This window comes from Diplodia corticola, assembly GCF_001883845.1.
Source record: "Diplodia corticola strain CBS 112549 chromosome Unknown scaffold85, whole genome shotgun sequence".
Classification (NCBI taxonomy): Eukaryota; Fungi; Ascomycota; class Dothideomycetes; order Botryosphaeriales; family Botryosphaeriaceae; genus Diplodia; species Diplodia corticola.
In genome coordinates this window covers 34,360-50,266 of record NW_017971564.1, presented here as the reverse complement: position 1 = coordinate 50,266, position 15,907 = coordinate 34,360, and the positions used below count along the sequence as shown (strand labels likewise).

At 58.3% G+C, this 15,907-nt stretch overlaps 7 protein-coding genes across 7 annotated transcripts; 2 read left to right on the top strand and 5 right to left on the bottom strand.

Moving 5' to 3' along the window:
• Positions 1–648: 648 nt before the first annotated feature.
• On the bottom strand, positions 649–1,566 carry BKCO1_8500018 (bet v i allergen; the record flags this gene model as incomplete). Its single annotated transcript, XM_020279584.1, has 1 exon — positions 649–1,566. The coding sequence occupies one exon, from the start codon at positions 1,564–1,566 to the stop codon at positions 649–651; it is 918 nt and encodes a 305-aa protein (XP_020125540.1).
• An 847-nt stretch (positions 1,567–2,413) lies between these two features.
• On the top strand, positions 2,414–3,653 carry BKCO1_8500017 (short chain dehydrogenase reductase; the record flags this gene model as incomplete). The annotated part of the gene is made up of 5 exons (XM_020279583.1): positions 2,414–2,706; positions 2,759–3,245; positions 3,333–3,399; positions 3,468–3,566; positions 3,622–3,653. 5 exons carry the CDS (start codon positions 2,414–2,416, stop codon positions 3,651–3,653), a joined length of 978 nt encoding a protein of 325 aa, XP_020125545.1.
• A 404-nt stretch (positions 3,654–4,057) lies between these two features.
• On the bottom strand, positions 4,058–5,854 carry BKCO1_8500016 (uncharacterized protein; the record flags this gene model as incomplete). Its single annotated transcript, XM_020279582.1, has 4 exons — positions 4,058–4,508; positions 4,563–4,848; positions 4,917–5,296; positions 5,418–5,854. The coding sequence occupies 4 exons, from the start codon at positions 5,852–5,854 to the stop codon at positions 4,058–4,060; spliced, it is 1,554 nt and encodes a 517-aa protein (XP_020125538.1).
• Positions 5,855–6,076: 222 nt separating this feature from the next.
• Positions 6,077–7,580, bottom strand: BKCO1_8500015 (uncharacterized protein; the record flags this gene model as incomplete). Its single annotated transcript, XM_020279581.1, has 5 exons — positions 6,077–6,685; positions 6,744–7,103; positions 7,157–7,306; positions 7,363–7,432; positions 7,489–7,580. 5 exons carry the CDS (start codon positions 7,578–7,580, stop codon positions 6,077–6,079), a joined length of 1,281 nt encoding a protein of 426 aa, XP_020125546.1.
• A 2,256-nt stretch (positions 7,581–9,836) lies between these two features.
• Positions 9,837–10,525, bottom strand: BKCO1_8500014 (uncharacterized protein; the record flags this gene model as incomplete). Its single annotated transcript, XM_020279580.1, has 2 exons — positions 9,837–9,969; positions 10,029–10,525. The coding sequence occupies 2 exons, from the start codon at positions 10,523–10,525 to the stop codon at positions 9,837–9,839; spliced, it is 630 nt and encodes a 209-aa protein (XP_020125547.1).
• Positions 10,526–11,853: 1,328 nt separating this feature from the next.
• On the bottom strand, positions 11,854–13,627 carry BKCO1_8500013 (serine threonine-protein kinase prp4; the record flags this gene model as incomplete). The annotated part of the gene is made up of 3 exons (XM_020279579.1): positions 11,854–13,337; positions 13,396–13,432; positions 13,580–13,627. The coding sequence occupies 3 exons, from the start codon at positions 13,625–13,627 to the stop codon at positions 11,854–11,856; spliced, it is 1,569 nt and encodes a 522-aa protein (XP_020125535.1).
• A 426-nt stretch (positions 13,628–14,053) lies between these two features.
• BKCO1_8500012 (5-azacytidine resistance protein azr1) lies at positions 14,054–15,373 on the top strand (the record flags this gene model as incomplete). Its single annotated transcript, XM_020279578.1, has 2 exons — positions 14,054–14,742; positions 14,791–15,373. The coding sequence occupies 2 exons, from the start codon at positions 14,054–14,056 to the stop codon at positions 15,371–15,373; spliced, it is 1,272 nt and encodes a 423-aa protein (XP_020125544.1).
• Between the last annotated feature and the right edge of the window lie 534 nt (positions 15,374–15,907).

Sequence of the window (15,907 nt, the reverse complement as noted above, 5' to 3'; positions counted from 1 at the left end):
TTCGATCCTGTTTTTTTTTCCTCCTCTCCCCAAGCCCCCCCGGTAGGTAGGAGACGGAAGCTGCCGGGATCCCTCCTTCCCCCCGGATTGCGCAATACCTAACGAACAGGGTCCGGCCCAGGCTAAGAGTGACAGGTTTAACAGGAACAGGAAAACACTACGGCGGGAGATCTACGACTCAGGCTTGCCCCCCAGCGGAAATCACACCCTTGTATGCCTATAAGAGGAAAAGTCACCCCCACGCTTTTTTCTTTCTCTCTGCTCGTGCTCACGTAGCCACGATGAGGCAACGTCGGTCGGTTCATGCGCTACTACTACCATTATTCAAACAAGTCTCTCTTCGAGCACGATCACCAAGGTTTTCCGGCTGTGCCGCGGGATGTTAGGATGTTTGAAGCTGGCTTGGATAGAGTCTGTGCGCATTCAGATTTGGCTGCACGTGTACAATGTATAAAAGGCAACTGGTTCACATATGCAAAACATGCTGTTGGGAAAAGAGGGTAGTAGGGTCTTTAAAAAACGTAAATGCCCATCAGGGCTGGGTATCATTCGTGAAATAGCCACCAAACGCAACATCCGTCTCAACCTCCCCCCCACCTTTCGCGTTTGATTAATTCCTTCACCAAGCCATTCGCACTCCTCACCACATCACGCCATCAACGCCGCAAACGCCATGCAAGCCGCCAACACCAAGCTCACCGCCGTGCCCATGCTCATCCTGATTTGCTGATGACTCGCCGCGCTGCTCGGCTCGGCGGCGCTTCCACCACTCACTCCTCCTCCTCCTCCTCCTCCTCCTCCTCCTCCTCCGCCGCCGCCGGCGGTAGCAACCGCAGCCAAGCTCGCGCAGTCCGTCACGTTCTCGCTCCCCGCGCCCAAGATGCGGCCCAGCGTGGCCATGGCGTTGAGATTGCGCGAGCGGAACCAGCGCGCGGCGGCGGCGACCTCTGTCGCGCAGAACTCGGCCGAGAAGCCAAAGGCCGTGGCGGGCGCTTGCCCTCCGCCGCTGCCGCACGCGCCAGCCACGCGCGTGCCGTCGCGCGCCGCGTAGAAGCCGAAGGTCCCGTTGGGCGGGCCGTACGGGACTGACTCGGACGTCAGGCTGACGTTGGTGGCGTCGTCGTCGTCTCGGTCCAGCGGCTGGTACAGGTGGGCGATGCTGTGGATTTCGACAAGCTGGGCGGACGAGCCGGACGAGCCGGACGAGCCGGACGAGCCGGAGGAGGAGGAGGAGGAATAGTCGAGCAGCGTCTCGACGAGCTTGGCGCCGTCGGGGAGGGTGTAGGAACGCGCGGTGCCGGGTTCGTTGTCTGTGCCGTTGAGTACGACGGTGGATGTGGTCGGGTCGATCAGGCCGGTCCAGGCGACGTTGCCGAAGGAGGAGATGAGCGGTAGGATGGCGGTCAGGTTGTATGGCAGCGTGTATGTGGTGTGGAGGGTGCCTGCGGTATAGCCGGATATGCAGGGATTGCTGGGGGGCAGTATGGTGGGTGTGGCGATGGGCGGATAGGCAGTTCCCGCAGACGCGCAGTCGGAAGCGCGGAGGGGCGCTTGGTTGCCGCTCATGGTGTGGATGTGTCCGGCGCAGAAATACGAAGGTCCGGCTGGGATGGTCGCGGATGCAGCAGCTGGGGAAAAGCGGTATGCTGGTTTTAAGTGCGGTAGTGATAGGCGCAAAGCAAGGGGGACGGGTGGTATAAGACACGCAGCTGGTGGCACGTTGGGAGAGAAATGGGTGGAAGTCGGAATGTGGCAGAGTCAAGCAGAAGGAGGGGAGTTGCGGCGGGAAAAAGGCACGGGCTGGGGTTGGCTTGATGTAGGCTTGATGTAGCAGCGGCTGCACGGTGCCTGACAAGGCCTGACACTGAGGGGGATCGGCAGCCTCCATCTGCGGGGGGCCCGGCATCCGGTCCGCCTGCCGCATGCGTCATGGCCGCGGCTTCCCGGCCTCTGGCTGCCAGCGTGTCGCCTGGAGCCCGCCATCGTGCTCGCCGTCACGCCGTCACGCCGTCACACCGTCGTCGGCGCCGAGGCAGCGTCAGCGTGCGCTCGATTGCGTGTCGGGTGGCCCGGCGGATGCTGGCTGGGGATCCGCATTGGCTCTCATCTCGACTGCGGCCGATCCCCTGCCTTCTTCTTTTTCTGCTGCACGCTGTGCGATCCGCACCGTCGAACGCTCCAGCTCCACCGCCAGTGTCAACCATCGCTAGCTGTCATGCCAGCTGCCAGCTGCGGCCACGACGATCCGTCGACTGGACCCTGATGACGTTGGGCCCACTCCTCCGCATGGTCAACGTCATGATGAACGTCCATCCACCGTGCATCCATGCTTTCCCTCGCCCCGAAGTCCACATCTACCCGACATGCACGCCAAAAGCTTGAGATCTGCTGCAACCGATCTGCGCCGTAAACAATGCTCCGCCTTTTTGCCCGCTCTGCGCCGGCCGTCAGAAACGCTTTCTCGGCCCGCGCCAGCTACACCATCGTCAACCAACGCAACATGGCTGCCGCAAGCTTTGACCGCTCCAAGCTGTTCGATGTGTCTCACGTCACGGCCGTTGTCACCGGCGGCGCCACTGGCATTGGCCTGATGATCACCCAGGCCCTGGCGACCAACGGAGCCAAAGTCTACATCGTCGGAAGGAGACAGGAGGTCCTGGAGAAGACGGTTGAAACCTATGACTCGGGCTCGGGTCAAATCATTGCGTGCGTACTCTTACCATTCCAATTACCGGCTGGCGAATTGACTTTTGTGTAGCCTACCTGGCGATGTGAGCTCCAAATCCGAAGTCCAGCGGCTAGCATCAGAAGTGTCCAAGAAGGAGCCCAACGGCATCCAGCTGCTCGTCAACAACGCCGGCGTCGCCCGCGACGACCCCACCAAGCTTTCCGGCCGGGGGCAGCCCCTGGACTTTGCCGACCCCGTCGCCGTCTCCGAGCACTTTCTCGCATCGCAACCCGAGTCCTGGGACGAAACCTTCCGTATTAATGCGGCGTCCATCTACTTCGCCTCCATGGCCTTCCTTCCGCTGCTCGCCAAGGGCGGCAAAGCGGTTCCCGATTACTCGTCCAGCGTCGTCAACGTGAGCAGCATTTCCGGCTGCATGAAGGGCAGCAGCGGCGGTCAGTTTGCCTATGCCGCCAGCAAGGCCGCCGCCACCCACGTCAGCCGCATGCTCGCTACGACTTTTGTGAAGACCGGAGTTAGAGTGAACACGATCGCGCCAGGCATGTTCCCAAGCGAGGTGAGTAGCTTCCTTCCTTTTCGGCCTTGTGATCAGGCTCAAAAAGGCACCAAAAAGCAACTTCTAACATGACTGTCCGGTTTTGAGATGACGACCGGAGCCTCGGACGAAAAGAACAAGTCCAAGCTGACGACACAAGCCTCAAATCCCTCCGGTGTGTATCGCACTCAAACAGAAGTGCGGGATGGCAGTGGTGCTAACGCTTACAACTCGAATTTGCAGGCCGCTACGGAAACGATTCCGACATGGCTGCAACTATTCTCTTCCTCGCTGGTCACGGAGGTACCTTCTACAACGAGCAAATTGTGTATCCAGATGGAGGTGCGTAGACTTCCCCAAAGTTTTGGGTGTCGCATGATCTAACAAATCATTTCAGGCAACACTCTCGTGCAGCCTTCGACCAACTAATGTGATGTTCGAGCCCATGATGAGTAATTTGTTTTGTGGAACGGAATAAAACTAATGATCTAATTCAATTGGACCGGATTACCGCCCTATTGTGGCGCCAAATGTTGCATGCCGATTGGCGAACCTTTCTCATCACCTCACACGAGAGAAGTAGATTGTGTTGATAGAAATGGGATATACAAGGACCGCTCTTCTGGAATGAATGTACGACGGATGGTTTTCAACTATGGCAGACTTTGATCTTCGTTTTCCGCAAGTATAGTATACGGCACTACGCTGCCATGTTTTTGTTCATATGCGGCTCATAATCTCGAATCCCATTCGCGAGATAATTATTGATATCCTTCCTGCCGTAATCGAACTCACAACGAAGGAACCATTTTCCAGGTCCCCCTTTCTCCTGCTCAAGCCTCTTGTTGCAGTCCAAAGATGACTGCACGATCTTCAGGTAGTGCTGCCTCCAGGACCAAGATTTCGATACTGGCCAGTGCAGGTGCCCCTTTCCCCCTCAGTACCGCCTCCTCGTCCAAGTCCCCGAATTGCCCTTGGGCCAATGCGCAGTGAGACTTTCGCAACCCCCGCTCGACCCCACTGTAAAATTCCCCTCGGAGCTCCTTTCCGTGTGGGTCTAAACTGCACGGAAGCAGAGGAGAGGGATGAATAGCTCGCCAAAGGCGCCGTATCCGATTGCCAATACCAGATAATCTCCAGCCGAGGAAAAGGAGCAATGCAGTAGCATCTCCAGGGATTCCGAAAGAGGGGTGCCTCAAGAGCACAGCGCTTCCGATGAGCAGCAGGTTGTTGCGTGAGGAAATATGGCCTTGGGGTTCCGCTGAGGCACTCTCATGACTCGGCCTAAGAATAACATTCCGAAGTATTATCCGTGATCTCCCGCTGGCTCGGGCTCACAGTTCGTCGAACACGTGCAATCTTTCATCATCCGAGGCGGCGTCCGACGTTGGAGGCTGTGTCGTGGTAGCACTCTGGGAAGAACTGTGCACTTCCTCGAGGATCTCCCGCACGGGCGGCGGCACAACCACATTCTCCAAGTCGATGGAAAAGTTGTGCTTGGTGGTACCGTTGGTCGCTGCCCTCGAGGCAGCAGTCCCTTGAGTGCGGATGCCGTAGACGATGTAGCCGACGAGGAACAGGGCAACCAGCGCGGCCAAAACGCTCCAGAAGATGCGCAGACGGCCTGCTCAGCGAATTGATCAGCAACGGCTCGGATAAAGAAGAGGGGGGAAAAAAAAGAGAAATACGTACGATTCACGCTCGCCCTCCACTCCTCGTCCAGCTTCTCCCGCTCGTCGACCCTCTTCCGCGCTGCATCGAGGCGCTCGTTCAGGCGGGCGGCCTTCTCCTTTCCCGCGACGATGCGTGCCTCGAACTCCTCCAGCAGGCGGGCCTGAGCATCGAAATCGCCGATGGCGTCGAGCGAGCCGTCAACCTCGTCGACCAGGTCGTCGGCGTCGGCGGCGAACTCGGCGCGCAGCCGCTGGGTCATGGTCGACAGCTCCTGCAGGCCACCGATGGTGCCGTGCAGGCCCGCCACCTTCTCCAGTATCGAGTAGTACGTGTCGTCGAGCCGCCGCGTGGTCGCCATGGATTGCTCGTCGAGGACGCGCAGCGCATTGCGCAGTTGGCTGAGAAGCGGTCAGTCGTGCGGAGAGGAAAAGGTTTGAGACACGTGTCTGAGAAGAGGGAGCGCAACGGGCGTTGTGCACGCGCAGAAAGTGTGAGACAGCAGGATCAATGAAAACGCACCCTTCGCGCTGCTTCTGGCGCGCGCGCTCGCGGGCGACATCCTCGGGCTTGACGACACGCGACGACAGGTGGCGAGCGTTGCGGTCGTAGTCGGAGATGACGGACGGGCTGACGAGGTCTTTGGAGTCGTTGGCGCTGCTGGCGCTGCCGGTGGGGTTGGATCTGGTGTCGGCGCTGTTCGCAGACCTCACGACGTTGATGTCCGGGAACTGGGAGCGCGGGGCGGGCAGCACGGCGGACTTGATCTCCTTGTCGTCGGCGCCATACTTGGCAGAGCGGCTGCCGTGACGGTGGTGGTGGTGGCTATGGTGCTTGTGGCCATGCAGCGACAGGTGCGAGCGTTTGAGGGTCGAGTCGCGGTCGGGCTTAGCGGCGAGGGTGGAGCTGCGGCCGGTCTGGGCTAGCTTCGCGATGGTGTTGCTGTCGGAGCGGTGCATGATTGCTGGGCGAAGGGCGACATGTTTGGGGTCGTCCGGTCGTCCCCTGGCGGTTGGCGGCGGGCAGTTGGTTCCATGACGGCGGAGAAGCGAGGGACGTCATCGGCTCCGCGCGCTCGCCCCGCCAAGAGCTTGCGCCTGAGGCACCATGTATGGTCTGGACTTCATCACTCATCCCTGCATGCACCGGATGTGGAAAAGCAAAGATATCTATCTACACCCTCATCTCTCAAACCGTTCCGGCCCGCTGATGCTGGTCTCGGTCATGGGCCCCGTGGCCGTGGCATGTGTCCACGTCAGCGCATCGCCCTTGCTCATTCCCGTTGCCTGCCTGCCACCACTCTGCCCATTCCGGCCGATGTCCTCGGTGCTTTCGCGCGCCACTTCAATCGTAACGTCGGCGCGGATATCCCCAGGGTTCAGCGCCAACTCGGAGCTCGCCGGACTGCCGCTGCGCATCGTCCCGACGCTCTTGATGCCCAGCTCCACGTCGCCTTTGGCGAACGCGTCTGCCGAATTCGCTTTTGGAAACGTGTGTAAGTGGCTGGAGAGTTTGAGGTCGCGGAGCGTTGTGCGGTGGGGCTGAGAGCCGGGCCTGCTGCGGAGCCGTGTCCCATCCCCATAGTATGCAGACGGCCGTCGTTCCGCCGCGTAGTTCTTGCCCGTCGAGAGCTTCCGCAAGCACGGGAACCACTCGCGGAGGAGAGGCCAGATCATGGGCAGGTTGGCCACGTACACGGCAACTGATGCTTCGCGTGTGTACCACAGCATGTACGACGTGTCGTAGACGTCCGAAAGGTTGTATACCTTTGTGAGAATTGCCGCAAGGATCTGAGTGAGGGCGCCGGTCAGCACGCTCGGAAATAGCAGTCAGATGGAATCCACGTACGACAAATATGCCCATGCTGAAGACGACCCCGAGAATCAGCCTTTGCCGGAGCGGCATGTTTAGCTTGGTGATCATGGGAATCGGGATGATCAGAATGCCGACGTCGCTGGACAGGTTGAAGCAAGCCTGGACAATCGCGTAATACTGCAGTGTGGCGCACTGAGGGCTAGGAGGCGGCATTGCCCAATACCCGCTGAAGGGCCTGCAAGCCGTGAAGAAGGTGACCTCTGTAGCCACCCATCCAATCCCCACGTAGATGAAGAGGAACTTGACGAGCCGGTACTGGGCGACCCCTGTTGTCAGGCGGCCGTACATGATCAAGAGACATATCTTGAGCGTGTAGATGACATTGAGCATGCCCTGAATTGGTCAGTTTGCTGCCCATTTGCTTGCGAGCTGGAAGCGAGTCTGACCTGCTCCGACACGACCACCACTTTTGAACCCGCAATTCGGTTTTCAATGTCTTCTTTGGTGAAAAAGGCGTAGTCCTCGGGGAGAAACAGGTTGCTTCCACCGCCTCCAGCAATGACGTTCAAGCAGACGACCAGTACAGTATACCATGCCTGTAGTCAAGTAAGTGAGACATGCAACGACTCGTGGTGTGCATCTGTGCGCTTACCGCCGCCAGGAGCATGAGGTAGTCATCCGCTGCCAACTCCCTAAACCCCACCCGGTGCACCCGTGCAAATCTGTGGAGAGCATTAGACGAATTCCTTCTTCTCGGCGACCGGATGGTGGCACATACATTCTGAAAAAGATTATGAATATCCCAACGCCATAGAGAGCCCACGATTGACTGGCAAGCCGCCGCTGGAACCCCTCATCGAACACAGCCATCACGAAAACGGAAGGGACTTATGGGAGGCGAGGCGAGCAGTCAATAGCGATCAGCCTTCAGAGGGCGCATGCCCGGGAGTTCGTTACGTAAAAGTCAGGCGGCTGTGGACTTCAGTGCGCAATGTATTGTTATGACGGAAGCAAGTGCGAATAGATCAAGGGATGGATCGATGTCGGCGAGGTCGGCTTTGTCGAAAGAGAGGATTCGGGGAGAAGTCCGTTCGCAACACTGTGAGAAGATGCTCGGTGTTGATTTCACGCAGTCGCAAGACGTGGGGGGGGGGGGGGGGGGGAGAGTAGGGAGAGACGATGCTTGTAACTTTTCTCTGGGCCGGCACCAAGGGAACAGGCCGAGCGGCGCCATTAGATGGGTCGCGGGGGACATACCGGGGCCGGGGAGATGATGTCTAGGCTGTAAGCAGCCGGTCCCTGCTACCACGTCCGTGGAGCCGGCCCCTGGCCCCTGCGGGTGAACTCGCGCGCATTTCTTGCCTTGCTTACGGCAGACCATTCAGAGCTTCCCCAGCACACAGTGCTTCAAGTGAGCAAAGGCGGCACCGGCAAGGCGATCCCGTCCGCTAACAAGCTGGGAGAAGCGTGCACAGTGTGTCCAGAGCGGTAGCTGGCAGGATGAGGGAGCGCAAGTGTTCGCGCAAGACGCATGGAGGGCAGATTGGCTGTCTCAGTTGCGGGCATGGCGGGGGCTTGGGAGTGGACTGGGGTCGCAATACCAGCAGAGAGCTAGGCTTGAGAAGGCGGGTGCGCCGTCGACGAGGACGGCTCCATCCGGGTAAGGATGACGAGGCTGATGCCACTGGCCGCCGGTGGGGGTTGGTTGTGCCGGAGCTAGCCACGGTGGCCGAGCGGGCAACGTTGTCGACGGGACGCCGGCGGAGCTTACAATGGCTTAATTGGAATTTTGAATGAAGGTCGACATGCTCTTTGCCTGGATGCGTGTGATCCTCGCCTTCATACGGCAAGGGTGGGGGCAAGATCTTCAGGTCAGACTCATGCAATCCACCACGTGGGTAGGATTCCCACACGCATCGGGGATGCCGATTGAGGGAAAGACCATAATGCCGAGCAGCACCTGGAAAGGCTAGGCGAACGGGCTCATTGGCTTCTCGACATCGGCACCCGCGGCGAATTGTGGCTGAGGCCTGCTTGGCTGCAAGAAGAGGGAGATGTTCGGACGAGGTAGAGATAAGAAGCGAAGGCACGGTCCCGTCAGCTTCAATGGTCGAGATAAGACTAAGCCACGCTGGGTATGACGGCCAGGGGAGCAGCAAACGGCGAGCATACGAGGCCGGCGGGCGGCGACGGGCGTTGTGCGGCAGTGCCAGCCGGTTCCCTAGCGTAGGGGCCAGATGGGATGGATGGAGGCGGGATGGTTCCGGCGTTGGCGTTGGCGTTGGCGCTGGCGTGGTGTTGGCATTGGAGGAGACGGAGGCGGGCAGGCGTTGCGTCGTCGCTAGGTAGCCGGATGGCCCGTGGTTAGCGTCTCAAATCACAGGGCCAGACAACACCACACTCTATACTGCTCTCATTCGACGACGCTGGGCCGCGGATAAAGTCGTGCGGCATCTTGGCCAGCCTTGTCTCTCTCGGCGTCTTTGATTCTCATCCCATCTCGCCTGCCCCGGCTTGATCACTCCAGCCATCCGGAGCAAACGCCCAAAAGAGCGTGCGCGTATGCGTTGACTCTCGCTTACGATGCCATTGCAACCGGTCGGTGAGGTAATGGAGCCTTGACCCTGGAGCTGTCTGTTGAGGTCTGGGTCGACGCTTCAAGCGCCCGCCCTCTCTGTTACCACACTTTGCGGACCATCCTCGCACACTACCTCGTCCCTGCACGGACCGTCCAAGCAGATATCCGGAGCCTTGGTCGCAGGCTCCCACCCATACAGGATCAGACAGCACAAACTTTAGGTGCAACAACTCCGGTAAGACAGGTAGTGGGATTATGAAATTCTTTTCCAACCCAACATGGGTCACCCGGCCCGATAATCAGACCACAGAATACTTGGTCAAACGCCTGGCCCTTGGGTGTCTCTCCGCTACCGCCCTCCGCGTTGTGTCTTTGGACGAGCTTCGCGTTGCAAGGCTGTTTGTCGGGACTGATCAGAGCCGGGATGGCGTGTTCATCTGTAACGCCAGTCAGACAGGGGCCGCCAAGCAGAGCCCAGCTGGCTGGGTCCCAGATGCAGCAATCTGGCGATCCCCCAGCCTATGAACAACAGCAACGCCCCGTCGTACTCACCCGCTCTCCTGATTTGCCGAGTCTTCTTCCTCTTGTCGCTTCCGCTTCCGCGCCCACCAGGCCGTGTAGTTGGCGCGATCTTGATCCGTCGGGGCCCGCTCCTCACCTCTATCGACCCGCCTCTGGTACCTAGGACGTCGACACGTCAGCGTCACAACAGCTCTCCGTTTCGCCGTAAGTGCACTCACTCGCGCGCCACCTCGTAAGCGGCCCTGGCCTGCGACGACAGCATCGGCTGCGCGGTTGTGGTAGTGGCTTTGCCCGGCGCTTCCGGGCTCGCGTTGGCGCAGTCGACGTCCGCGGCGACGCTGCTGGAAGGAGTCAGGACGACGGAGCCGTCGCCGCTGGATTCGGTATCCTTGTTACCCTCTTCTTCGCCTATCGACTGGGCATGGCTGCTATCTTCACATGAAGCGACACCGCCGCCTTTCGGGTGGTCGACGACTACCTTGGTCGTGCCAACGGGTGGGCTGCTGCCGGGTGTTGGAGGCGGGGGGACGATTTGGTTGAGAAAGCCCCGTGGCTTGGTGGGCTGATGCGAATTGCTGCTGCGAAGCTGTGGTGGCGCGTTCCCGTCCGGCGACTCTGCGCAAACAGCATCGTTGATCTTGATGCCGGAACGCCTCAAATACAGAGGTACAGTTATGCGTTTCTTGCCACCGTCGGCCTTGTCGTCTGCGTCCATTGCTAATGTTGAGTTGAAACAGCGGTAATGAGAGTGGTGGAATAGTAAAATAGAGGATCCGTATTGTGCCTGAAGACGAGTATTAATGATTTTGAGTGGGTTCGCGCGAAGGCGCTGTTTGTGAGTTCAAGATGACCTGTCACTCGTCCCTTCCATTCACGGCTGCCTTCACCCTCACGCAACCTACCGCGTCAGCCGAGCTTGCTATAACCACCATCGGTATTCCACCCATCTGCCACCCCCTTGTCTCTTTTGATTGCATCTAATACAACCACTCAGTGCCCGGCAAAAAATCCATGGAGAATGTGAGCGACGTCCATGCAGCCGGAAACCACTGTATCCAGAGTCTAGCCCTGGGGAAGCTGTCCTGTGGGCACTCTATGTTTTGCTGTTACCACACAAGCCGTCCAAACAAGCTTTCCCATCGTCACCGCTAGCTCAGTTGGTAGGTCCAGCACGCACACTTGCACCCACTCTCCGCCTCACGCTTCGCGTCGTTTCTCTGCTTTTAGTACTCGGACTTTGGCCTCACCTTGACCGACCCTCTAGTGTGTGCAGAAGGGAGGCATATGACTAGGGCTCCGAACATGCCAGGAGCCTTCTCGGTGTCACTGTGTGCCTTGAACACGGGCTTCGACAGTGGCGTGTTGGCAACGCGAAGCTCTCTGGAAACTCTCCCAATCAGTTCACTCAAGACTTGGGTCCAAGCCGGGTTTTGAATTTGGAACTGATCGGGCTTGGGCTCCCAAGGATTCCTGTCAGAAGTGTCGACAATGGTTTCGTTGCCCTGGCCAGAGGGGGCATGATGGCAGACTTGGACGAGGCTCCGAGCATTCTGTTCACCCAAAGGTAGCTTGACATGCCCAACCCTGTCAACGTGGATTAGGTCATACTACAGTATAGCTCTCGGGGCAGTCGGTACCAAACAACGGAGTCAAGATGAAAACAGTTGCTTGACATGAGCAGGGACCCAGCATCATCTCGAGGAAAAATTCCCGAAACCAATGGGACTTTCAACCTTGGATGTCTATACACTAGCAAAAGTTTGACTTGGTTACCTTGGTATGAGGTGTGCTAAAGTGACTTGTTAATCTTTTTTTTAGAGGTGGTGCCGTGAAGGCAGGTTTTATTCGCACCGACAAATCTTCAAGATAAGCGCGGTTCGTTCGTAGACAATACCTGCCTAGTATCAATACCTCTACGAAACTGAGAGAATCCGTGCATCAGCCTTGCGCGGCCCGCTTGAAGATGTTGAGATTTGTACTTCCTGTAGGTCTCGCTCTTTTTGACGGGCCAAGGCCAGTTCTCAGATCCATGTCCAGGTCATCTCAAATTCCTTCTCCATCATCCCTAGCCCACAGTTTCACCGTCCTGTCGTGTCCGGAGCTGCAAATCCACCTCGCATCATGACTGACATCGGTGCTAAGCACGTTTCCCGAGTGGCCGCTCAACGTCTTGCATAGTGCCCAGTCGTCTGCGCTGAAGATCCTGACATTCTTGTCGAATCCGCAGGAAACGAAGAAAGTTCCCGCTTTCTTTGGCTGCATGTTGCCACCTTCGTCCTTGACCGGCGTGTATCCGTTTGCGGGTCCGTCAATTCCCTTGAACCAACGAAGGTCCGTCACTCCGCCTCTGTGAGCACCAATATTGCCCATCTCGCGAACAGCGCGCACATCCCAGCACTTTGCAAATCCATCCCCAGACCCGGAAAGCACACGGTACCCATCCGCACTCCAATCCAGACCGTAGATTGGGCTGATGTGGCTGTCTAGAAGCATGACCATGCGGCCTGTACGGAGATCCCAAATTCTGCCAATACTGTCGAGCCCAGCACTGGCTATCAGCGACCCGTCGCCATTGAAACTGACCGTGTAGACTTCACGCGAATGTCCTTCCTGGAGGAGCAACTCGGTCGTCGTGTTCACATCCCATAGACGCCACGTTGTGTCGAAGGAGGCGGATGCCAGATACTTGCCTGAAGGGTGGAACTCCACGCGGCAAACACGTCCGGTGTGACCAGAAAGAGAGGAGATCGGGGTATCTTCTTCGAGTGACCACAGGTGAATCTGGCCTTCGCCGCCACCGGAAGCCAGGTTAAGAGTTGAGCGGGAGACATTGCTGTCTGGTAACGTAGCACCAGGATACCATGCCAATCCGCCTATCCTGTCCGTGTGCCCTCGAAGCACTCCCTTCTCTTCAAGGTTTGGCACGTCGAGCAGTTTGATGCTGCCGCCCCAGTTGCCCGCCACAATCATCTCTCCGCTGGGCGAGAACCGCGCCATACTGACGGGCCTGTCTCCAGCAATTTGCGATCCAAACAAGTCGAAGCCCTGTAGGCGCTCCTTGACGGCTTTGCGATGCTTGACATGGGTCCGTAGAGGTATCGTGGATTCCATCTTCTGGTACGCAATGCGCGTTTGTGCTCTTGGCAGAGAATACCTGGCGATGTCCCTCCGTGCTTCCAGCAGCTCCTCCAGGCCTTCCGTGTAGAATTCCTCGTTTCCCTCATCTTCATCCTCAGCCTCGACTGACTGGTCCCTCATCTGCGCGTCGCCCTCCGCATCATGCTGGCCTGATTCAATCTGCTGGGTGAGCAGTTCTCGCAGACGGTCTCTCCTGTCCCCCGGGCCCTCCCCGAAAAGGGTAATGGGCTCTCCAATCTCTCGTAACCGTAGGCGGACCTTGTTGTCATCGGTGGGAACGGCAATGGTTGCGGCAAGACGCTTGCGCTCGAATTGAGCGAGGATAGCCGACGCTTTCTCCGAGGGAACTCCAGCCGCTCCGGAGGGAAGGGAATAGTCGCGATCGAGGGCTGGAGCAAAATGTGAGCTTACGTTCACCTTCGGAGGAGAAGCTGGTGGGTGACGTACGAACGTTGGCAAGGTCGATGCCGCCCATATCAACATCCTGTCCAGAGGCATGAAAATCAGCGCCGTGTCCATGCTTGTTGCCGCGAGGGCATTATTGCGACGCTGCACTCGAATCGCGCCCTCTATTTCGCAAATTCGTAAACACCGATAGATCGCAAGGTGAGGTAGATTGGAACAGGCTTACCTCTTGCGGCTCCTCCTCCACATATGCTTGCCGCGAAGGGTGCATCATCTTGCTGCTGGTTGCTGAGGCACGGCCTCAGAAACGGTGGTCCGGAGGTGTGTTGAAAGAAAGCGAGGGCGGCGGCGTGGCGGCGAGGCGGCGAGGCGGCGAGGATTGGAGTCGTGAAGCAGCGCGCCAGCAGCAAAAGTCCATGCCGCACGCGATTGCGAGGCAACGTCAACTGCGTGACTGGCCTGCCACGCTTGCCCTAGTATGCACGGCCCCGCCTCCGCCGTCCGCCCCGCCGCTGCCAAGGCGCCATCTAGTTGCCCGCGCGCGCATTGACGAAATCGAAGCTTACAGGTCGCCATGAAAGCTTTACACCGTCACATTTCCACACAGCCCTCACAAAACCACAACCGCTTCGCCTCTCCTGACCTCGCCTCCGCTTCTTGCTCTGTAATGCTCACTGCTTAAGCTCGTCCAAGGTCGCCCATGCGTGCGGCCGTTCGCTTTCTTATCTCCTTCCTCGTCCTCATAATTGCGATTGCGATGAGCTTCGCTGGTCCCCGCCTTGTCCTGCAGACCAAGCTCTCTCAAGCTGCCGGAGCCGGCTTAACGGCCTGCACGCGCTCGCCGCTATGCAATGCTAGCCTCGCGAGGGCTCCGCGTCTATCCTACTGGCTTGCCTCGACCGCGTCCGCATCCCGCTCCTACAGCGCGACGGCCCGCAACGGCTCACAGATGCCCAAATTCACATACCAAATATCCGCATCATACTCTGCAAAGGGCCACCAGTTCAACCCCGAGTACAACCTTTTCAACCACAATCCTTTCGTCAGGTTGACGAAGAAGGGCGGACACAAGCGACCAGCCAGTGGACAAGACTCGTTTTTCGTGAACCAGATCGGCGATACCGGCGCGGTCGCTTTCGGAGTCGCGGATGGAGTTGGCGGCTGGACTGAGTCCGGCATAGACCCGGCGGACTATGCTCACGGTCTTTGCGACTACATGGCGGTAGCTGCCAATGGCTACCCAGAGGGCTTTGCAAAAGGCCCTCTGCATCCCAAGGATCTCCTTCAAATTGGTCATGATAATGTAACTAGTGACGACTCCATCATCGGTGGAGGAAGCACTGCGTGCATTGCAGCAGCAGAGCCCAACGGCTCCGTCGAGGTTGCCAAGTGAGTATTCCAGCTGAGCAGCCAAAGGACAAGCTAATACTTTGACAGTCTGGGCGATTCGGGCTTCATCCATCTCGGCCTCAATGCCGTGCGCTACTTTTCCCCGCCGCAAACGCATGCTTTCAACACCCCGTACCAGATGTCCAAAATCCCCGCGCAGATGCTCGCCCAGATGAAGCTCTTTGGAGGTTCCGCTGCGCACGCCGAGACACCCAAGGACTCAGCGGTCACAAACCACAAAGTGAAACATGGAGACGTCCTTGTGTTCGCAACTGATGGTGTCTGGGACAATCTGAGCCCGCAGGATGTGCTCACTATCGTGGGCAAGAACATGACTGCACTTGGCGGCTGGATCGATGCCAGAGAAGAGTTCGTTGTAAGCCCTCATCTGCGCAACCTCACCGAGAGGGGTGGCATGAGCAAATCCGAGAACAACACGCTGCAGGCCCTCATCGCGCTTGCGGTGACTGGAGAAGCCAAAGCGGCGAGTCTCAACACAAGGCGGGACGGTCCTTTCGCAAAAGAGGTGCAGAAGTACTACCCGGGCGAGAATTGGCACGGCGGAAAGCCGGACGACATCTGTGTCGTCGTTGCCATTGCGATTGAAGACGGCAGAGAAAGCAAGCTCTAGGAATGCTGCTTCTCCGGATAGGGAAAGCATGGTAAGGCGCTGGTGGCATGGTAGATTCGGCTGTCTTTAATACGGGGCGTTGAAGCAGCATGATTTGGGATCTTAATACTGTAAAACTGTAGCAACAATGCATTCAACATATATCATCACACGATGGGCAGGCTGAGCATGGCCTGGTAAGGCTGCGGGCGTTTGGATGCCTGAGGCGCTCAGGGGTGATGATCATAGCGGCGCAGGCGAGGGACGGAGAATCGAAAATACCTACGCGGTCGGGCGACGGAAACCGGTGAAACAACGTCGACATCCGGCCAGACCCATCAAGACGTCGCCCAACTCGTCCGATATCGTGTCGCACGCGTCATTGCGCAGCGATAGGCGGGTTGAAAATTCACGTGCACAGGCTCAGGCGGTTGCCGTGGCAGCAGCGACGCAAACAACCCACGGCCCTGACGCCCTCAACTCCATCAACCTCCCGACGCGACGCACCACTCTCAACCTCGCCAACCTCGCAAGCATTCCCTATGGAACGGTAGC